At 39.3% G+C, this 20,706-nt stretch overlaps 1 protein-coding gene across 9 annotated transcripts in view; it reads left to right on the top strand.

The window, feature by feature from the left end:
* ctnnd2b (catenin (cadherin-associated protein), delta 2b) overlaps positions 1-20,706 on the top strand; it is a 273,868-nt gene that overhangs the window by 70,508 nt on the left and 182,654 nt on the right. For all 9 annotated transcript variants that reach the window (XM_041803815.1, XM_041803814.1, XM_041803823.1 and 6 more), the window contains exon 2: positions 1,788-1,924. In XM_041803815.1, the coding sequence (XP_041659749.1) occupies positions 1,793-1,924 (132 nt within the window). In that variant the 5' untranslated portion in view covers positions 1,788-1,792. The remainder of the gene's footprint in view (positions 1-1,787; positions 1,925-20,706) is intronic.

Genomic DNA, 20,706 nt, shown 5'->3' with positions numbered 1-20,706 from the left:
AACCTCACACCATCAAAGATGCAGGATTTTGAACTGTGCACTGACAACAAGCTGGATGGCCCTTCTCCTCTTTAGTCTGCCGGGCGTGATGCTCTTTGTTTCCAAACAGACTTTTAAATTTTGATTTGTCTGACCACAGAACAGTTTTCCATTTTGCCTCAGTCTATTTTAAATGAGCTTTGGCCCAGAGAAGATGGGTGCGTTTCTGGACTGTGTTTACATATGTCGTCCTCTTTACATGATACAGCTTTAACTAGCATTTGTGGACGGCATGGCCAACTGTGTTGACAGTCAATGATTTCTGGAAGTGTTCCTGAGCCAATACAGTGACTCCAGTGCAGAATCATAAGATAAGATAAGATAAAGCCTGAACCAATGAGATGAGATATTCCTTTATTAGTCCCACAAGGGGAAATTCCAAATTTACAGCAGACAGAGTGGTGTAAACAAAGCATGCAAGAGAGTAATAGGAGCATTCAATGAGTATAATGAATAAATACAAAATAGGAAATATAGAAATGTAACTTACAAATAAAAAAATAAATTATAAATGCCTGTTTTAAATGCAGTGCCACCTGAGGGCCCATATTGATCTCCAGCCTCATCCCTTGCTCAGGGATTTCTACAGATTTTCTGAATTTTTTGATGATATTACGGACTGTAGAGTGTAGGATATTGAAAATCTTTCAAATTTGAGTTTAGGGACATTTTCCTGAAATTGTTTTGCAATTTTAAGACACAGGCTGTTGCAGAACTTTTGCTGAACTTCTACCCATGTTTACTTCTGAGAGACTTTCCCACTCTAAAAGGCTCCTTTTATACCCAATCAAGTTACCGACCTGTTGCTATTTAACCTAATCAATTTCTAAATGACCACTCAGCTGTTTTTCATTAGTACTTACTTTTCCAGCCTTTTGTTGCCCTGTCCCTACATTTGTGAGATGTGTTGATGCCATCAGATTCAAAATGAGCTTGTACTTTTTTGTGAAATGGTAAAATGTCTCAGTTTGGTGAATAAAACATGGGTTTTCATTTGTAAATCATTGCAAATTATTCGATTTTATTTACACAGCAACCTAGCTTTTTTGGAATTGAGGTACTGGTCTGACATGTATATTTGGACATTCTCAGTAGTTTATGTGCATATATGCAGGGGGGCGGCCATAACAATGTCTGTACATAGATTTATTTTTGTTTTGAAAATGAAAACGAGAAAGGGTTGAATCCTACAAAGAAAAAATCAACGGTTTGATGGAATGAAATTCCAGCTGCCCGCTGGATCTGCTGGTTTGTCATTAGGGTCTGCTTCTTTTTCTCTCCGACCCAGTTATCCTGTACTAAAGATGTACTCCTGCACCTGTCGGGGATGTGCCACTGACCTTTGCCAGATGCATTCTGGGACAAGCTCCAGATTAACATGACCCTGAACATGATTAAATCAAAGGGGAAGTTTAAAAATGACCAAAGACATGACAGGACAAAAGGCTGGAGCATTAAAATGTGATCAAAATGCATTACTGCCACTCTGATGCTCTATTACACAAACACTGGCTGTTATCCAGATTTTAATAGAATTTTAATACACTTATAAATGTTATATTGTGCCGTACCCTGCTGTGTCAATATTGAACATCCATCTCTTCCTCTGCCAGCCTTATTTGTGCTGTCGTTTGAGAGTGTGCGATACAGAGAGTGTAGGTGTGACAGACACTCAGACTAAATGCTGGCATGTCAAACATTTTTCATAATAATACTCAAAGTATTGCATGTTTTTCCTTGTTTTCCAGGAGGTATGCCAGTGCCTGAGGTGGCGTCTGACACTGCCAGCGCTGCCGCCATGTTGAGCCCGGTCCTCAACGCCTCCAATGGAGACGGCTCCGAGTCCGAAACCACCTCCGCCATTCTGGCCTCCGTAAAGGAACAGGTTAGTGCTTTCTGAAGGTGTAGGTGTACGTGTCCTTAAAAGTTACCTAAAGGGCTGTCTGGATTAATGAAATATGAATATCAGGAATAAGTGTGAATAATTTTCATCCTTCAAGTCCTCCCAGGGTGAGACTGGGCAACAATAAGCAGTAAACACAAATGATGGAATCATCTGAGCTAATGTGTCAGGGAAATGTCGCCACAGTTTTATCTGTTAGCAGGAAGCCTGGAGGCCGTGGCAGCTCGGTGTAATTTTGGAAATGCTCTCACGTTGTGGGAGGCATCATTTCGCTTCATTTTTGTCAAAGTCTCAGCAGATTTGTTCAAAGTACAAACAAATGGACAAGACAAAGCCCACACTTTCATTTTTGGTTTGAACAAAGCTAACTTTAGCCTTCAGGGTGTGAAGTTGGTGCTTAATCTGCATTGAAAAACATGGATTTTTTTTTTCATGACTCTGCTGGATTAGGTGTCTTCATGTCCATTTTTTAATCTTTTATTTTGACTGCTGGCTTTCTTTATTGCATTACTGTTTTGTCTTGCACTGAACTGAATATTGTTCCCAGTGTTCACATGGTTATCTCCTCCTGATTTGATTTGTTTTGCACCTCACATGCAAATTGTTTTTCGTAGCTGTAAATAAATAGAGACCTGCAAATGGCTGTAAAAGCTTTAGGCAAAGTTAACCAAAGTTTTTGATAATGGAAGCATTTAACTGTCTGTTAGAGGCAGATAGACACTTGTTGTGAAAATTAGGGGACCAGTGATATGGATGTCTAAAACAACAATACAGAGCAGTGTAACTCAACTTGTGGCTCTTTTGAGATGATTTGATGCTCTTTTGTGTCTTCTTTTGAAATATTATTCTGCCAGAAAACTGTAAAAAATGGAAACTTTGACCTAAGAAATTATCCATTGCAAATCACAGTAATCAGTTTGTTTCCCACATTTATACAGTAGGCTTTAATGGTCAAACTTTATTTTTTGGCTGTATATTTTGATTGCACTTATTCCCAATTTTTGACCCCTTTATCTATTTTTTTTTTGCCACTTATAATCAGTTTTTGCTAATTTTAGCCAAATTTTGCCATTTTTATCCTTTTTGCTTTTTTTTTACAATTTTTCCAAAGTTTTGCCATTTTCTGCCACTTCTCACCCATTTAAGCTGCCTTTTGCCATTAAATGCCACTTTTTCCCCATTTTCCCAGCTTTTTTTCCCATTTTAGTCACTTTTTATTCATGTTTTGCAATGTTTTTGCTGCTTTTTGACCATTTTTGCCACCAGTAAATCATTGTTTTGTTACTTCTCACCATTTTGCCACTTTTTACTCAGTTTTTTGCCCCCTTTTTGCAGCTTTTTGGCTCTTTTTGACACTTTAAACTTATTTTTATTGCCCCTTTAGCTCTTTTTTGACACTTTTCACCACTTAGATTGTGGCTCTTGCAAAGGTATTTTTCAACAATTTGCCTCTTTGGTTGAGCAGGTTGAGTAACACGTGTGTGATATCACAGGTAGCGTGAGTCAGTGCAGTTCCAGCTGTGGAGTGGGAGAAAGCATGAACTTAAATTTCAGCAACAACCAGACAAATAAATATCTAAGATTGCAAGGCATCTAATGACAACAGATTATGTTTTATAGCTTTACCAACAGATTTCCAATTGACACGACTGCTTTTATAGGGGAAAGACCAACAAACTGTGATGTCATATCAAATAAAGCAGCTAACAGTTTTGCAATATACGAAAGTTGAGAGCTATACCATGTGAATTTATTACATTAAAATAAAATAAAGTTTTTTTTTTAAATTTTGAACCAGATTAAGAAAGACAGACATGGTAGGCTACGCTGATCTCATTTAGAAGTAGGCTATATCCTGTATTTAGTGCAGATATAACGACCATGTAGGGATCTTTTTAAAGATAGTAAGAAGAAGTAAAGGAAACACTGAATAGGCCTGCAGAGAAACAACTGATCTAAAGTCTTGAATTAACCATGTTAATTCATTTCAGATCCATCACTGATGAACCAGGTTATATAAGAGTCGATATATATGACCACACATCGAAGTCAATGGTCCGCAGTGTCTTTAGGAAATGATACAGATCTCTGTCCAGTTCAAATATCCCTGATTTAAACAGATGTTAGTCTGTTTTTCTCATGTTTTCATCTGTTCCTCATAGAGCAGACGGACATTTTGCCAGTCGGCCTGCTTAGCAGTTGTGTAGCGTGCTGAAAGTGACGTCAGTGCATGCCCTCTATAGACCCTTTCAGTGTTAGTAAACAGTATGACGTTTTTTGTGGGCGGGGCTTAGCTGGAGACAGAAACATACCTTCCCACTCGTTAGCCAGCGCCAGCTAGAAAGTTGTGTCAGGCTTGTTTTGGACATTAGAGTAAGAAATAATGCTCACTTACTGCATAGATGACTGACAGGACTGACAAAGGAGGATATTCATATCTATTTGATGGGATAAGTGTCATCTGTGGACCTCTGGTGACTTATGAACTACCCTGACATCAGTGTTTGTTAGGACATAGCACGGGACGTTTAAAGTCTGTAATAAACCGTAACATTTCTGATCAAGAACAAGCAGGTGCTCCATGACAGCGATCAATAACACACTGTACATTCTTATTTGTAGGTTCAGTATGCTACAATCTAAGGAAATGCAGTAAACATTGTATTTTACAGCTGACATTTCTTAACACATCCTGCACATACAGTGTACCAGAGCTGCTATTGGACATGTGACAAAGTCTGGACTATTTTTACTATTTTCTTTGCATGTTTAAAACAATGGTGGCATGCTAATTGTGTACTCTAAGTGTACTATGTGACTCAGCAAATTTTTCCCCGTTAACGTCAATATGTCTGAAAGAGAAGCTAAATTATTATAGTCAGGAAGGGTTTGAAGTCATTTTGAAAGGCAAAACAAAGTGCACTAAAATGAATTTCTCCATTAATAAAGTTAAATATGAAGGTTAACACTTAGAGTCTAATGTTATGGTTGTATGATGGTTTTGATGGGCCCCAGTTAGATTTTAGTTTGGGCCACAGTTGAGAAAAGGCAGGTTTAAATGATGCAAACGTCAGCCTCTAGGTAAGAAAAAAAGAACTCACCAGAGTCATTGTGTTGTAGGGCCATTTATCTCTGCCAAATTTAACGTTAATCCAACCAGAAGTTACCCAGATATTTTAATCCAGGCCAAAGTGTCGAACAGATGGACCCCCAAAATCCACACTAACAGTGTATGCTTCTCTCAATCAGCTTACTTTTACATGAGATTAGCACCATCAACATACAGTAAATATAGAACAGATTAAATGTGCTGCTAGTTGGAGATCACATTATGTGTTCTGGGACTGCTGCTGCATGAGATTTAAAAAAAAAAAGGCCTTCTGTAGCCCCAGAGTAGAAATTATAATCTGAGACTGACTCAAGTTGATGTCACTTGAGTCTGCATCTAGGGGGGCTGAAGACTGAGAGTTTGATGATAAAACATCTTGGATGTAGAGTAAAAAAATTAGTGCAGATTAGTATCTATTGTGGCATAAAGGGAATTAATATTCTAAAATGCATTTTTCTTGAAAACACATCAGAGTCGGTGTTAACAAATTCACGAGTGTCCGCCAATTCAACAGCTGTGCTAAAATGTGCTACATTCTGTTTTTAAGGCCTACACAGCCACTCTGTGGAAATATAGATTTTTAATTGTTTCTTTACAAAAGTATTTTGTTAATCCTACTGCATGAATCCTTTGGCAGTGATAGAAATGTAGAATGTAAGTGTTTTTATTGATACATTTTGACATGGGTGATGAGAGTTTTCAGATTTTTAAAGAGAGTAATAGGTTGAGGAACACTGAATTAAGCCATTAACCCTTAGTTTTCTTAAAATCTACGTATATACAGTCATGGCATCCCTGGAATTTTTACAGAAAATACATCATTTCTCCCAGAAATTGTTTCAATCAACAAATATTTTTGGTATACATGTGTTTATTGCCTTTATGTGCATTGGAGCAACACAAAAAATCCGAAGACAAAAGCCAAAATTGACATAATTTTACACAGAACCCAAAAAATGGTCTGGACAAAATTATTGGCATCCTCAACTTAATATTTGATTGCACAACCTCAGAAAAAAATAACTGAAACCAATCGCTTCCTATAACCATCAACAAGCTTCTTACACCTCTCAAGTGGAATTTTGGACCACTCTTCTTTGCAAACTGTTCCAGGTCTCTCAGATTTGAAGGGTGCTTCTTGCAACAGCAGTTTTGAGATCTCTCCATAGATGTTCAATGGGATTTAGATCCGGACTCATTGCTGGCCACTTCAGAACTCTCCAGCGCTTTGTCTCCAACCATTTCTTGGTGCTTTTTGGGGTATGTTTGGAGTCACTGTCCTGCTGGAACACCCATGACCTCTGACGCAGACCCAGCTTTCTGACACTAGGCCCTACATTGCAGCCCAAACATTTTTTGATAGTCTCAGATTTCATGATTCCTTGTACACAGTCAAGGCACCTAGTGCCAGAGGCAGCAAAATAACCCCAAAACATCCTTGAACCTCCACCATGTTTGACTGTAGGTACTGTGTTCTTTTCTTTGTAGGCCTCATTCTGTTTTCTGTAAACAGTAGAATGACGTGCTTTTTCAAAAAGCTCTACCTTAGTCTCATCTGTCCTCAAAATGTTCTCCCAGAAGGACTGAGGCTTACTCAGGTATATTTTTGCAAACTCCAGTCTAGCTTTTTTATGTCTCTTTGTCAGCAGTGGGGTTCTCCTTGGTCTCCCACCATAGCGCTTCATCTCATTCAGATTACAACGTATGGTCCAGGCTGACACCTTTGCACCCTGAGTCTGCAGGACAGCCTGAATTTGTGTGAAAGGTGACTGAGGATGTTTATCCACCATTCCAACTATCCTGCGTTGCATTCTTTTGTCAATTTTTCTCTTCCGTCCACGTCCAGGGAGATTAGCCACAGTTCCATGGGTTATAAACTTCTTGATTATATTACATACAGTGGACAAAGGAATTTGTAGATCTCTGGAGATGGTCTTGTAACCTTGAGATTGTTCATATTTTTCCACAATTTTGCTTCTTAGGTCCTCAGACAATTCTCGGCTCCTCTTTCTCTTCCCCATGCTTGGTGTGACACACACAGGCACACAACACAAAGGTTGAGACAACTTTTAGACATTCTAACTGGCTTCAGATGTGATTTCTAGATTGCCAGCACCTGTTACTGCCACAGGTGACTTTAAATGAGCATCACATGCTTGAAATAAAATGATTTACCCACAGTTTTAAAAGGGTGCCAATAATTTTGCCAATTTTTTGAGTTTTGTGTAAAATTATGTCAATTTTGTCTTTTTATCTTCAGATTTTTTGTGTTTTTCCAATGCACATGAAGGAAATAAACATGTGTATACCAAAAACATTTTTAAATGCAACAATTTCTGGGAAAAATGGTGTATTTTGTGGAAAAATTCCAGGGGTGCCAATATTTTCGTCCATGACTGTATATGGATTATTAAAAAAAAACTGTATCCCTTGTGCTGTGTTCAGTAGAGGTGCTGAAAATGATGATCCATGTCAGTTAATTTCTTAAATTCTGATTCAGTTTAAAATGTCCATGGATTTTATTTTCAAACATACTTTATTGCATCCTTAGAGAATTTTCAAAAGCAGACAGTTTGAGCAAAGAAAACCTGGTGAAATCTTCTTCTACAGACACATTCTCCCAGAGTAAAAAAAATAAATAGAACCACAGTCAAGAACTGCTGCCTGCCACGGACAGTAAGAATAACAGGATTTATCATCTGATGATAAAAAATGGTTAGCCATTCATGTTTCATGTCAAAGACCGGTGTGATGGTTTAACAAGTGACCATGTTAACTGGTGACTACACATCAAATGCATCTGTTTTGTGTCAATAACATAACCTAAACGTAAAGAAAATGTTAAGAAGGCACTTTAAGTATTTCACTTTCTTCTAAACATATTTTAGACATACAAAATGTGTAGTGTTTTAACAGCGTTATAACTGCAGCAACTGAACAGTCAGATTGTCTCGCATTTGGCAATTTTTGTAATTCAAGTACAAATCAGTGTTAATTTTGACAGCTATTTTTAATTTTAGTTTTAGTCTTTTGATTACATGTCTTTTAGTTTTAGTCAAATTTTAGTCATTTTTACCCTTAATAGTTTTAGTTGAAAAAAACTCAAAAACATTTTAGTCAAATTTGAGTCCATAAAACGCATTCTAGTCTTTACTTTTAGTCCAAGCATTTATTTTCTTGCCTAAGTCTGGTACCAAGTTGCAGTAGTGTGTTCTCTGCACCCTGCCAAACCTGGGGTCCCTGCTTTCTACAGCTGAGAGGCATATTAGCTACAGTTGCATTGTTTTTTGACAGATTTACCCACGGTGGAGAAACAGCATGGATTTTGAATGTCTCACAAAAACTAAGTTACCTTTTAGTCTAGTTTTATTCATCTTGATGAAAACTAAACTTACGTTTTCTTAATTTTAGTCATCACAGATCTATTTGTGTTATTTTTAGTCTTGTTTTCGTCATGGAAAAAAGGCTGTCGACGAACATTTTTAGTCATAGTTTTAGTCGACAAAATTAACACTGGCACAAATGAATGTTTTTCTTTGTTTTAGGTTTTACTTTATGTATTCATATTATTATAGTGGACAAATGATACTACAGATAGGCAAAAGTGTACAATCTTGAACACATTTTATTATCTTTTTAATGTCAAATAATAATTTAGAAGAGTGGTACTCAACCTGGGAGCTAAGGATAAAAGGTGCATCTGTAATATGTTTGAATCAATAATCGATTCTGAATCAAACTGTGAGATACTGATTCACACCTCTAGTGTGCTATAATGCCTTTGATAACAAAACTGTTTTTCAGTGAGGCTGTGAATGTATTTATTTCTGCTGTCAAAATGGGCATTTTAATATGGGTCTAAATGGGACTTCTGGAGCTTTTGTAGGGACCATCTAGTGGACGTTTGAGGAACTGCGGGTTTTTGCACTTGAAAAAGCTGCTTTTTCTAGAGTGTGTGCATCCATTTTAATCTTTTAAAAATCTCTCTACCTCATAGAGCGAGTGCATCTCTAAATAAATGAAGCTCTCTTTTTTTCTCTGTAGTAGACAGCAGCAGAGCTTTGAATGCTGGCTCTGGGATGAACTTGCGTCAGTGTGTTTGTGCTCGTGTGTGTGGGGGTGGGGGGCACAGTCGAGTGGATACTTGACACTGTGGACTCTGCGTGTGTCCTTGACTACTACAGGATGTGAGGAAATGTACTCTGAGACTCCAAAGATAGCTTCTGAAAACGCTGAGAGTAGAAGAATAATGGATTCTGCATGTTTTCGACTGAAAAACTCACCGTGAGCTACTACAAAGTTCTGAAAGTTCAGTCTGGTCTAAGTGGGTCATGTTGACTCGGACTCTTATACAGGTCGTGTGCACGTACACAGATGGGCTATGCAGGGTTCAGTAATGGCCTTCTGCAGAAATGTGTGAAAAGAAAAAGAGAAATGGAAGGCGTATCAGCTGTTTGAAGAAAGTGAAGACGAATAGTCTCCTCTACCGCCCTTCTTCTTCTTCCTCTACAATCTGGAGACGTTATATTTCACGCCCCTGCACCACAGTGAAGTTATTATATTTTTTTAAGCCAGTCATTTGTCACTTCCTTTCATACTTGCTTTTGCTCTGGGTAATTTTTCAATATGTTTGGTCTGCTGCCAGTGTTTGTGAGCAGGCCGTATGAAAGAAGCAGCCTGTGCACAGCTTCCTGTTCATTTTGCTTCATAAAGACAAGGTCAGGCATGAGAGACCGAGAAAAGGCTTCACACTCAGTTGGATGCACAGGCGTGCTCGCATGCGGCCTGCAGACACACACCCGTGTACACGCTGCCAATCGCACTCCTTCGCCTCTGCTGACTCACACCAGGAGATCCCTGCTGCTGTTTTTTCTCCCCGTTTCCTTCGACCCACATGAGATTGATTAGCCATTCGACGTTGTATTTATCACATCTGTCAGCTTTTGTTCTCGTATCGTTCATCATCGCCGCTGTCGACACATCTGCTATGGGGGGGGGGGGCGCGCAGTGTGAAGTGTCTGCTCTCAAAGAGTTTCTTTCCAGTGTGAGATGTGCCTCTTTGAGAAATCTGACATATTGTCAGATTGAATGAAGGATAAAGTGAAAGCAGCTCAAAGTATTGATTAGCTGTCTTTTGCTCGTCGCCTGGTAACATTTGACGATCAAGCTAAGTCCATGAAAATATCAGGAACCTCAAAAGAGCTTTGTCTGTCTGCAGACAATGATCTGCAGCAATTTATAACTAAATCCTTCATTTTGTTGGATGTGTTTTCAGAAAATATTTGTTTATTTTCGGGGGTAAGCTCTTTTTTGGTGCTAAATATGTTTTTGTGCCAGTAAAAAGATAGCACAGCTTATCATTGTGTGTTTTGGCTCATGCTGTATGAAAGTCATTCTTATTTAAAAATACATAATGCAGGAAGAATACATAGATATTTATATGGGAACTGGAACTAATCTAATGTAGAGGTGGACTGCTGCAGGATCTTAAAGAAATTCTGGGGGTGGGATATTTAAACCTAGATTGGCCATCTAGCATAGCTTCAACAGATGGAAAAATTACAGCATTTAAATTCATTTCTATTCTTGGGAAGTTTTCACACCTGGATTGTTTGAGCCTAAACAATGTGGCTTTTTCCCCTTGGCCCAAGCCCGCTTGGAGTTTGCAAAAAACTCCAAATGAAAGCAAAGCAGGCTTTCATGTGTTTTGGACTGAGAAGAGGCTTTATCCAGCCACTCTGTCATAAAGCAGATCAGTGAAGGGCTGCAGTGATGGTTGTCCTTCTGGAACTTTGTCCCATCTCCACACCGGATCTCTGGAGCTCAGTCAGAGGGACCATCGGGTTCTTGGTCAGCTCTCTTACCAAGGCCCTTTTCCCTCAATTGCTCAGTTTGGCCAGCGCCATTGAGAACACAGTTTGTGTAAGACCAGACTAAAGACTTACGACTAGTGGTGTAAAGATAAACCGATATGGAGCAGTTAACAGATTTTATCTCCAATTTCCACTTACAGCAACCACACCACGATCTGCTGGCAAATCGTACTCCGGAGCACGCCACTCCTTCTCTAGTCTATCACAGCATTTCCACAGCTGGCACTTCAGTCCGACAGCGGCGCGTCCCTGGAGCGCCATTTTGCTCCGTTTCGTTCGAGATAAGCTGCAGGACTATTTTCACCGCTGGCTGCTGCCAAATCGCGTCAATACCCTTCAATCAGAAAGCTCCAAACAAGAAGTCACAGTCGTAGAATATCCAGTTCTCTTAAAATACAAATGTACGGACTCCAGATCATAAATCATCACTTTATCAACATTACATCTCATCCTGCAGCAAGAGCAAAGGGTCACTGAGAGGTCAGTGGGTCACAGAGCTAAAAATGGCACCATGATGAGGAAAACTTAAGTTTTGGGGATATTTAGCCAAAGAATTTTGCATAAAACCACAGATCCTTTGAGCAAACATTAACCTTTTAACTTTCTAATGTACTCACCCAATGGTGGAAGTAATAATATCATGGACTTATACCGGAAAGGATGATAAATGAACCCCAAAAGGTAGATTTCTGCTGTTCACACACTATTCCTGTGTGAACTCACAGTTCTTCCGTGATCTCTGCCTGCTGATTATGGCTGTGCGCTTTGATCGGACCAAACCTGCGGCACTTCGGTTCATGGCGCAGTCGTCCTATGTAGAAATTTTGGGTTAAAGTCAAAGATCTGAGTGCATCGGTCCATAGGGCCCTGGATCGGTAAAAATGAAGCTCGTGTGACCTTTTCTCCTTGAACGACAGTTACGTTAGCTGTAGCTGCTCGCTAGGTAGCTGGGTGTGTCTGGGTGTGCTTCTTAGAAGTTACAAATACAGAAGGAGCAGCATGTATGTACCAGTAAAATCTCATTTTAATATTTATCTCCCAATTAACTGTCAAAGTGAGACACCTTGGCTGTTACGGCCACAGCCGCATCCCCCCTTTGTGTAACTAATTACTTCTGTGGAGTGTCTGTGCATGTGTGTGTGAGTGGCTTGGGTGCTCTCTAGGCTGATTCCTGACACCTGTGGTGCTGATGAAGGTGATCGGTGAGCAGCTGCAGTAGAACCAATCAGCCAATGAGAAGCAACACCAATCAGCCCAACCCTCATAAAAGTGTGGACTGCCAGCAGTTGACGCGCAGCTTCACCTTAGTTTTGAGCTCGCCACTGTGCCTCTTTGTGTTTGATTGTTTAGTGTTTTGAATTTCTGTTAAGATTCTGTTTGAGGCACTTGTTTGATGCACTGGGCCAGGTTGTAGTTTAGTTAGGCACACATTCACATGTAGGTTTTGCTATTTGTTTAGTCACACTAGGTTTAGGGGTGCTGTTCTTTTGTTATTAGATTTGGTTAGTTAGTGTAGTTAGTTAGGAGTTATGTTCAGTTTGTATCACCAGTTAGTTAGTTTTAAAACACTAGTTAGACACTGTTTTATTTGGTTATTAGTTGAACAGCACTCATCGGTCCTTTCATTTTGCCTCACGTTTGTTAAGCACAGTTTTACTTTTGTAATAAATATCTTTAAATTACCAACTACATCTGGTTTTATGTTACTTCCTTTACCCACAACGAGCTGGTCGTAACATTGGCATTTGTGTGATGAATAACATCTTAAACATAATTTCATAATGTTTGCACAAGAGGTCTGGGATTTAGTCTCTTATGAATAAGCTCAAAGACACTTAGACTATTATAAAGTTATCTTGTTCTCCCTTTTTTTCCATTTTTGTTAAAGCAAAAAGTTAATTTTTTCGTTTACGAGTTTCGGACTGAACTGAATCATATTGAATCAAATCGTTCAGTATTTTAATGAATCGTCAGTGAATCGACTGGGCTTGAGAGATTCACACCCCTACGTATGACAGTATCAAAGACGAAAAATGACTGTGTGATGAAATAGCTAGAAAAGTCGTGAGGTGTTTGGCCAGCATTATGGAGCTAAACAGTGTGCAGACATGTGTGTGAATTTTTGCATCTTGCCCGGAGGTATGCACACCAGTTTGTTTTTTTTTTAATTCTAAAAAAAATTCAACACACTGGAACTTTGCTCATTTAAATGTGAATTCGTGTTATAAAACCAAGCAGCTGTGTAAAAAAGAGCAGTTTCTCCTCTTACAAAAATTTACAAAAAGCCATAAAATTTCCCAGCATATTCCACAGCTCACTGCTACTAGAAAGATTTGGCAAAAAAAAAGCTTTTAACCAAACTAACACAGTTCAAATCTTCAAAGATAAACCCCCAACAGAGAGAGCATCCCTGCACTCTTGTTCTGTTTATTCCAAAACTGGAAAGCCGGTTACATTCCTGCTTCAACCTTTATTCCCATCACGCTGAAAACATGACCTCCTGCTGAGTTTGTACAAGCCAGTACAACGGTGGATCACAAGTTACGCCACAGAGAGAGGAGGCATTCCTGCATCCTCCATTCTCTATGGTAGGAAAACATGACAATGCATTTAACGGTGCAATGATGATGAAGCTTCATCAGAGGGTGAGAACTGGCGTCAGAACAGAAGACTATCTGTAAAGGATGAGAACTGGCTGTCTAATCTGACAGACTGATGCATCTCTGTAGCTTTACATGATAATTAATATGAGTCAAGGTGGAACTGCTCGCTTTAATTGGCAGAGCTGCAGGAAACATCTTCTCACAGGTCTGACCTACAACTCTTTGAATTCAAACCAAGAGCAGCTCTAATTAGACTTACAGAGAAAATACGGATTCAACCTTTATTTTCTCTGTCAGCCTAATTAAACTTCAGTTCTTTTACTCACCTACTAACATACCGTTCACATTTGAACGCACTGCTTTCAAAGCAGGAAAACTTCAACGTCCTCCATTTATGATTGGTGTTATGACATATGAGATGATAAAAAGCACAGGATTAACAGCTTTTTGAAAACAATCTGCTTTATGGTAATTGTACTCCCTCTTGGATGAGTCATTGGTTTCTTTTATAGGTGTTTTCCTGCACAAGCCCTGTGATAATAACAGCTGCTATCTCCCCCTCCCACTGCTACCATCTCTATTTGTTTATTAAGGATTAATTAAGATTTGCTTAGCACTGGATACCTCATTAAATCACCAAATATAGTTCTCTTCAAAGTTCATGAGTTAGATATTCATAAGAAGTGGTTTCAAAGTGGATCAAATATTTATTCTATGTTTCTTCTTATGCGAGGGGGCATGCAGGAGAAGAAAAAGTGGAATATTTAAGGGCTCAAGGGGGACAGGAGGGATTTGGGGAGAAATGGTGTGTTTTTTATGCTTTGTCTTTGCCCCCTGCCTCTCTCTCTCTCTCTTTGCTCTGTCAGGCAAAGTGTTGACATTTGGGAAACTCTTTCTTATTGTTATTTCCAGCTGAAGGAAGACTCCAGGCCAGTACTTGCTTGTAGAAATAGGACAAAATGTTTTATTTTAGCCAGGAAATGTTGTGAATGTGATTCTGTGTCAACTTCTCTGTGTTTTTGTCTCTTCAGCGTGCTTTCATAACGGCTGCACTTTTATTTTCAAAAACTGCATTGTTATTGCAATACAAGCGTTCCTAATAAATAGAACACTACATCAAAAATGATAAAAATATATTTATATGAATATATATTTTAGACCCAATCCAATATTGGTATCTGGTCTGATATTTACATTATTTTTTATAGCAGGTATTGGACTGATGGTGTATGGAAGAGATTAAGGCCACTGGTTAAAAAAAAAAAAAAAAAGATGCATTTTTGTTAACTTGTGAGAATTCTTGACTTTTTCCTCACAAGTAAAAAAAAAAAATGCCCCTAATTTTTTTTTCAGTGGCCCTAATCCTCCTCCATGATGGTGCTGTATACACATCACTGATCCAAATTCTGTGAATGCACTACATGGTTGTGTTGTAAACAGTGCCGCGGCTAGCTTAGCATTGTGCTTCATGACAAACAGCTCAGCCTGACTCCACTTATCATTATATTTCACTCTGACATGAAGAGTGACTCATAACAACCCAAAGACCAAACATCTGTGTCTGTGTGATTAATGAGAAGCACAGTAATGAGGTGTGTTCTCTCCTTTCTACGTTTAATGTCTGCAATAACAGCAACATGAAGCGACCTGCCTGTGGCTTTAATATGAGCTGCAGCGACATGTATTACATTGGCTGAAACAACAGTCTTAAGGTGTTTTAACTTATGACTTGCTTGTGTTAAGTCCATGATGATTCAAAGAAGCAGGCTGTGGCATTAAACAAGGTCAGAGAAGTAAGTACAAGGAGTGACAGCGATGCTGACTGTAAACATGATGGTTGCTGCTAAAGCTAGGTCGAATCAAGGAAAACATGGTACTGCTGACAAATTCTTCACAGTAAAGTCTGTCATTGTTGTTTTCCCCAAGAACTCTTGTTGCCAATTTTAAGTTCGAAAACTTCACATTTGTGCTTCCTGGTTGTTGTTGTATCCTGATCTTTTTCACTCTTTATATGATAATACACTTACATATTCAATTTTCATTGCTGCTGTTGGTTGTCTACAGCTGTTGCTGCTGTTTTTACAGTGCGCTGCAAATTAAAATATTAAGTTTGAAAACATAACATTTGTTGCTGCTCCTTGTTTCTATGTGAAGCCAGCAAAGTTAAAATAGATATATTGGGGAAATATAAGACAAATATTCCATTAAGTTTTTTGCATTTTAAAATATTGATCAGTCTTAAAATAAAAGAAATCCTTTTTCCAGGTTATTAGAACTTTTTTTGTAAGCTTACACTCAATACCAGCAAAAATACAAGAATGTTAAGTATGATTTTAAAATATAGGGATTCATATATTCAAATCAAGTCACTTGTAGGAAGTCTTTGAGTAAAACATGAGAAAATCTGCAACAGCAGGTAGATGTAGCCGACACGCAGTGCACACCTGGTGTGAAAGTGGTAACAGTGTGACCCACCCATCCAGTCTGAAAGGGGTTATAGCAGTAAATTTATTACAGTAAATCACTGTGAGCTGCAATAGCATGTTTATGACAACATTTGGGAGAGAGGCGGGGTAGTTAAAGTGGCAGTGTTAGCCTCTTAGCTAGTGGCTAAATGGCCCCCAATTATGCCTACTGCCAGCAGCCTCACAACACATGGTATGCCATGGTAAGAGAGCCTTTAGAATATGACAACTGAGGATTCTGAATTCTTAAATGTTTTAAAAACATGAGCCACAGACATAAGGGCAGCTTTAAATTTCACATTTAATACTGAAAAGCTTTAAACCTTGTACCTTCACCTACGTAAGAGGAGATCTTATTAGCTGAAACAACTCAAGTGTTCAATTTCAATTGATCCAGTTAATTGAATTGTCGTACATTTTCACTGATATGATTTTTATCTGGTGCTTTTATATTTATAAAACCATTAACTCTATCCCTTTTCAAATATCCTCAAAATTTTCTGTATCTTTTATGAAGGCCAACCCTTCAGTGTATTTTCATTATTATCTACGTTCTCAAGCCTTTATAAAGAGTCCAGTGTCATCTGTTTAACTTAACTTACTCATACTGGAAATGTTTATGCGGCAAAGACTCTCACACAGGTAAGTTGGAGGTAATTAAACAAAAAAAACTGGGGTTTAAGTAAAGCTTCCCACACACTACACACTTTTTATATCTTAAACAATTTTAAATGTGTTGACACAGACATAAGGACAGTCTCAATCCATTTTTTATTTTATAATCCTCTGCTCTCTTCCATGAGAAGACTCGGCCAGACTTAGACCACACACTTCTGTAACGATCTCTCAGTGAAGATTCCCCACTCATGAGATCTGACAGAAGCTTCAGTGATCAAATGTAATTTAAAAGAAAAACAAACATGGAGGACCACTGAAATCTTTGTCTGCCTTTCCTGGTGTGCATTAGAGTTGCAGAATAAATTAAAAACAAGGAAAAAGAATCAGGGTGAAATCCTGGCTGATATGATGGTTTAATTGAGTTCATACCTGTGAGCCATACACTGTGTAACATCCTGTTGGTAGTGCTACCCGGTCTGCTCGCTCTCATTTGCTCACATTTGCACTCATCTATCTCACCCAATGCAGCATGTCAGTTTCTTTGTTTTAATTGGATAGAATGAGTATCCACAATGCACCGAGGGAAAAACTCACACAGGGTAATGATCTCACTGTCGTCTGGTTTAGTGCTACACATCTTTAACCTTGCAAAGCAGATGGATTTGACCAACTTGCACCACTGATAGTGAACAACAACAACAGCTGCCTGTACAGCTCTTCTTTTGTAGTTTACTTCCTGGGGTGGGAGTATTTCATGTTTTATTGCTCTAATAGGCCTATAATGTGACAGAGCGTTCATTCAATCACTGATCAACCTCCAAGTTTTTTTTTAATTATTATGATTTTAATTTGAAGCTTTCTTTCCTTCCCAAACAACACTGCCTGTGATGGGTGTGAAATATATCCCATTGGATCCCATGGATTAATGTGACATCGATCTGGTGAGTCAGGTTAGGACATATATGATGGGGTGCAGATGGTCTAGTGGTTTAAAGTGCGCCCCGCATACAGGCTCGAATCCAGGTTGCAGCACTTTCCCTCATGTCTCTCCCCACTCTCTCGTCCCTGTATGCAGCTCCACTGTCTTCCTCTATCAATAAAGGCACAAAAAGCTCCAAATAAATATATATTTTAAAAACTTATTTATTTTTAATTCAACTTTAGTGTTTATTTGTCAATATGCAAAAAAATGCTGTAAATGTTCTCCATTTCCTGGGACTCATGCTGACATTTTCACAATGCTTTTTAGTTTTTAATCAGTTGTATTCAGTCTGTTTTCATATAGGACAAGAAGGAATATTAAGTCATTAATTTTGTAGAACAAAAAGTGTCAGATAATTTTCAGCTGAGCATCTAAAGAGACAAACATTTAGGATGGTATCTAACATTTCACTTTTCATATTACTTTTTAACTTTCACCTTTAACACTTATTTTACACCTGAGGGTCACACAGGGGCAAAAACATCTGCAGTCATGTGGATCATACTGGGTCAGGTGTAGATTCTCTAACTGGAACAGAACCTCTGACATTACAGACCAGTTTTACATAGATGTTGCAAATGTAATGCATGCCAGTGTCCTAGTCTGTTGATTTCCCCCTCACTTTGTTCTTAAAATGTGTTCATTCAAGTGTTCTTCCTGCAGATGCCATGTGGGTATGTTTCTTTTCTGAGTGTCTGTGGATTGGCAATCCTCCCAGCAACAGGCAATAAAGTGCAGCAGAAATAACACAAGGCCACAAGGAGTTCAATGTGATTACAGCAACAATGTCAAGAGAGCTCTGGAGAACTGTTACCCTTTAGATGTTTTCATCATGTGTCAGGGCTTCTCGTTGTGTAGCTGCAAGATTTACAGTTTCTTTGCAGTTTGAATAACATCTTTCTACATTGATGGATGAACAGGTTGGCATTTTGAATTAAGCTCAAGAGAGAAAAATAGCCAAAGTATTTTGCATCTATTTTAAAAATTACTGTACAAGACGCTCTACTTATACCATTGTCCAATATTACAAAGCTTTGACAAAACACAGACATGCTTAATCATGTCTGCTGGGAAGCCATCATCATTACAGGATTGAAAAGTTGTGGGAATTATGCTCAAAGCCTGCTGAGATAGCTATGAAGACAAGGCTGGCAGTGCCACTTTTTAGCATCTTTTCTCCCTTATTTTCTCCTATGTTGGTATTCTCTTTAGTGATTAAACCCCATGGAGGGCTAGTTTGCCTGAAATGACTTCTCAGATAAAGACAACCAGTGACCCGTGGAGGTGTGCAGAGCCAGTGGCAGGTTGTCACTCCATACTTTGGAGCTACTGGACTTTGCTGGATGCAGTGGAAGAAATCATACAGGAAGACAGTTCTAAAGGCAAATGGACAGTAGCTGATACTGCTGCAATTATATTCTGGATTTCACAATGGCCTGTCCATAGAGGTGGGCCGTTGCAACCGGGGATGGTAGGGGTGCAAACTTTCGTGACTGGGGTGACCAAACTTAGAGTCGGGACAGGAAACACAAATAGTGTTGAGGAATTTTTGTCTGTTGTAATATAGGATTTGGATTGATTGTTTTTTGTTTGTTTGTTTTTTTTAATTCAGAGAGTTCACAATAAGGAAAGCACAAACAAATATTCATTCTGGTGTAAGATTATGTTTAAGAATGGGTAGATAATTGATAATTACAGTGGATGACATATGTTTTTCTTTGGCAACCTTTTGTATAGCTGGATGGCAAGTGCAGCATTTATACAGGAAACACTGACAATAAACAACAGAACACATTTTTCATACCTTGCATTTTTAAGATCACTAAATGGATCTGTTTCATTCAGGAACACTTTTTTTTCAAACCATTTATTGTCAAATTGTTGTAAGTTTTACCATGTGGTGGAGGCTCTGCTCAAATAATGCAGCCTTGTTCAGCCAAGCCACAAGCTTTGACCACACATTAATGACAATACATGCCAGTACGATGGAATTTAATTTGCCTATTTAATTTGGAATATGAAGGTGCAACAATAGCTCAGAAGGGACTACATTACACTTTTTACACTTCCCTCAGCCTGGCAAGGTCCTGTCAGGGTCTGTGATACGCTGCTATCACACCAACAGCCTGAACAATCAGGCTGTACACTTAAGAGGCCTACAGTAGACCACATCCTTGCACTTTGGGTCCTCATTGAGGGCTTTTGGGACTCAAGTAGAGATTTACTTGCAGCCTATGTAGACTCTGAAAGGTTTGGACACAGAGATCAGAGATGCCCTCTGGTGGTCCCACAGTGATCCCATGTTTTCTCATCCATCTGATGTCTGCCCTGTATTCTGGTACAGATAGTAATGTGAAGTGTTGGGGCTCTACCTCTGACTTCTTCCCAAGTGATTCTGATGTGAGGCAGGGTTGCATCTTAGTCACTAGACATTCAGCATCTGCATACACTGGATAAGGGGCAGAGAACTGTGGAGTGTCGTCTGGTGATCTGGACTTTGCTGGTGATGCTGTGATCCATGGGGAGACTATAGATGTCATTGTGGAGGCTCTTAGCTTACTGAATGAGGAGGCTGAAACTGTGGGACTGCACGTCTCCTGGGCCAAAATAAAGATCCAGGCATTTGGGGACGCCTCGGACGCTGCCATCGAGTATGTTTCTGTGAATGGTGGGAGTGTGGAAGCTGTGGAGCAGTCACTTATTTTGGCAGCATAATCCATTGATCTGCAAGGCGGAGATCAATGGATGCATGAGGCAATGGGTTTGCTTGGCAAAACAGTGTGGCACCCACGGTATCTGAGCATGCGGACAAAAGTCTCTTGTGAGGCCTGGATGCTGACTGATGGCCAGAGGCACTGGCTAGACTCCTTTGTGACGACTTCTCCTTGGTGCATTTTTGGGTATCGCTGGAAGGCCATGTGTCTAATACTGATGTGGTTGGAAATGGTCAGCTGCCTGATACATGTACGGCGTCTACGCTTCTATGGGCACATGGCTCGCTTTTCCAGGCCTGATCCAGCCCCTGTATACCAGTTGGGAAGATTCCTGGAGAGATGGGGCATCGGCCTGGCACAAGCCAGAACAATAGCAACCAGGAGGCCAGAGTAGTACAGG

The sequence above is a fragment of the Cheilinus undulatus genome, linkage group 13 (assembly GCF_018320785.1).
Source record: "Cheilinus undulatus linkage group 13, ASM1832078v1, whole genome shotgun sequence".
Taxonomy (NCBI): Eukaryota; Metazoa; Chordata; class Actinopteri; order Labriformes; family Labridae; genus Cheilinus; species Cheilinus undulatus.
Note: the sequence above shows the minus strand (reverse complement) of the source record. Positions and strands in the feature narration are given on the sequence as shown.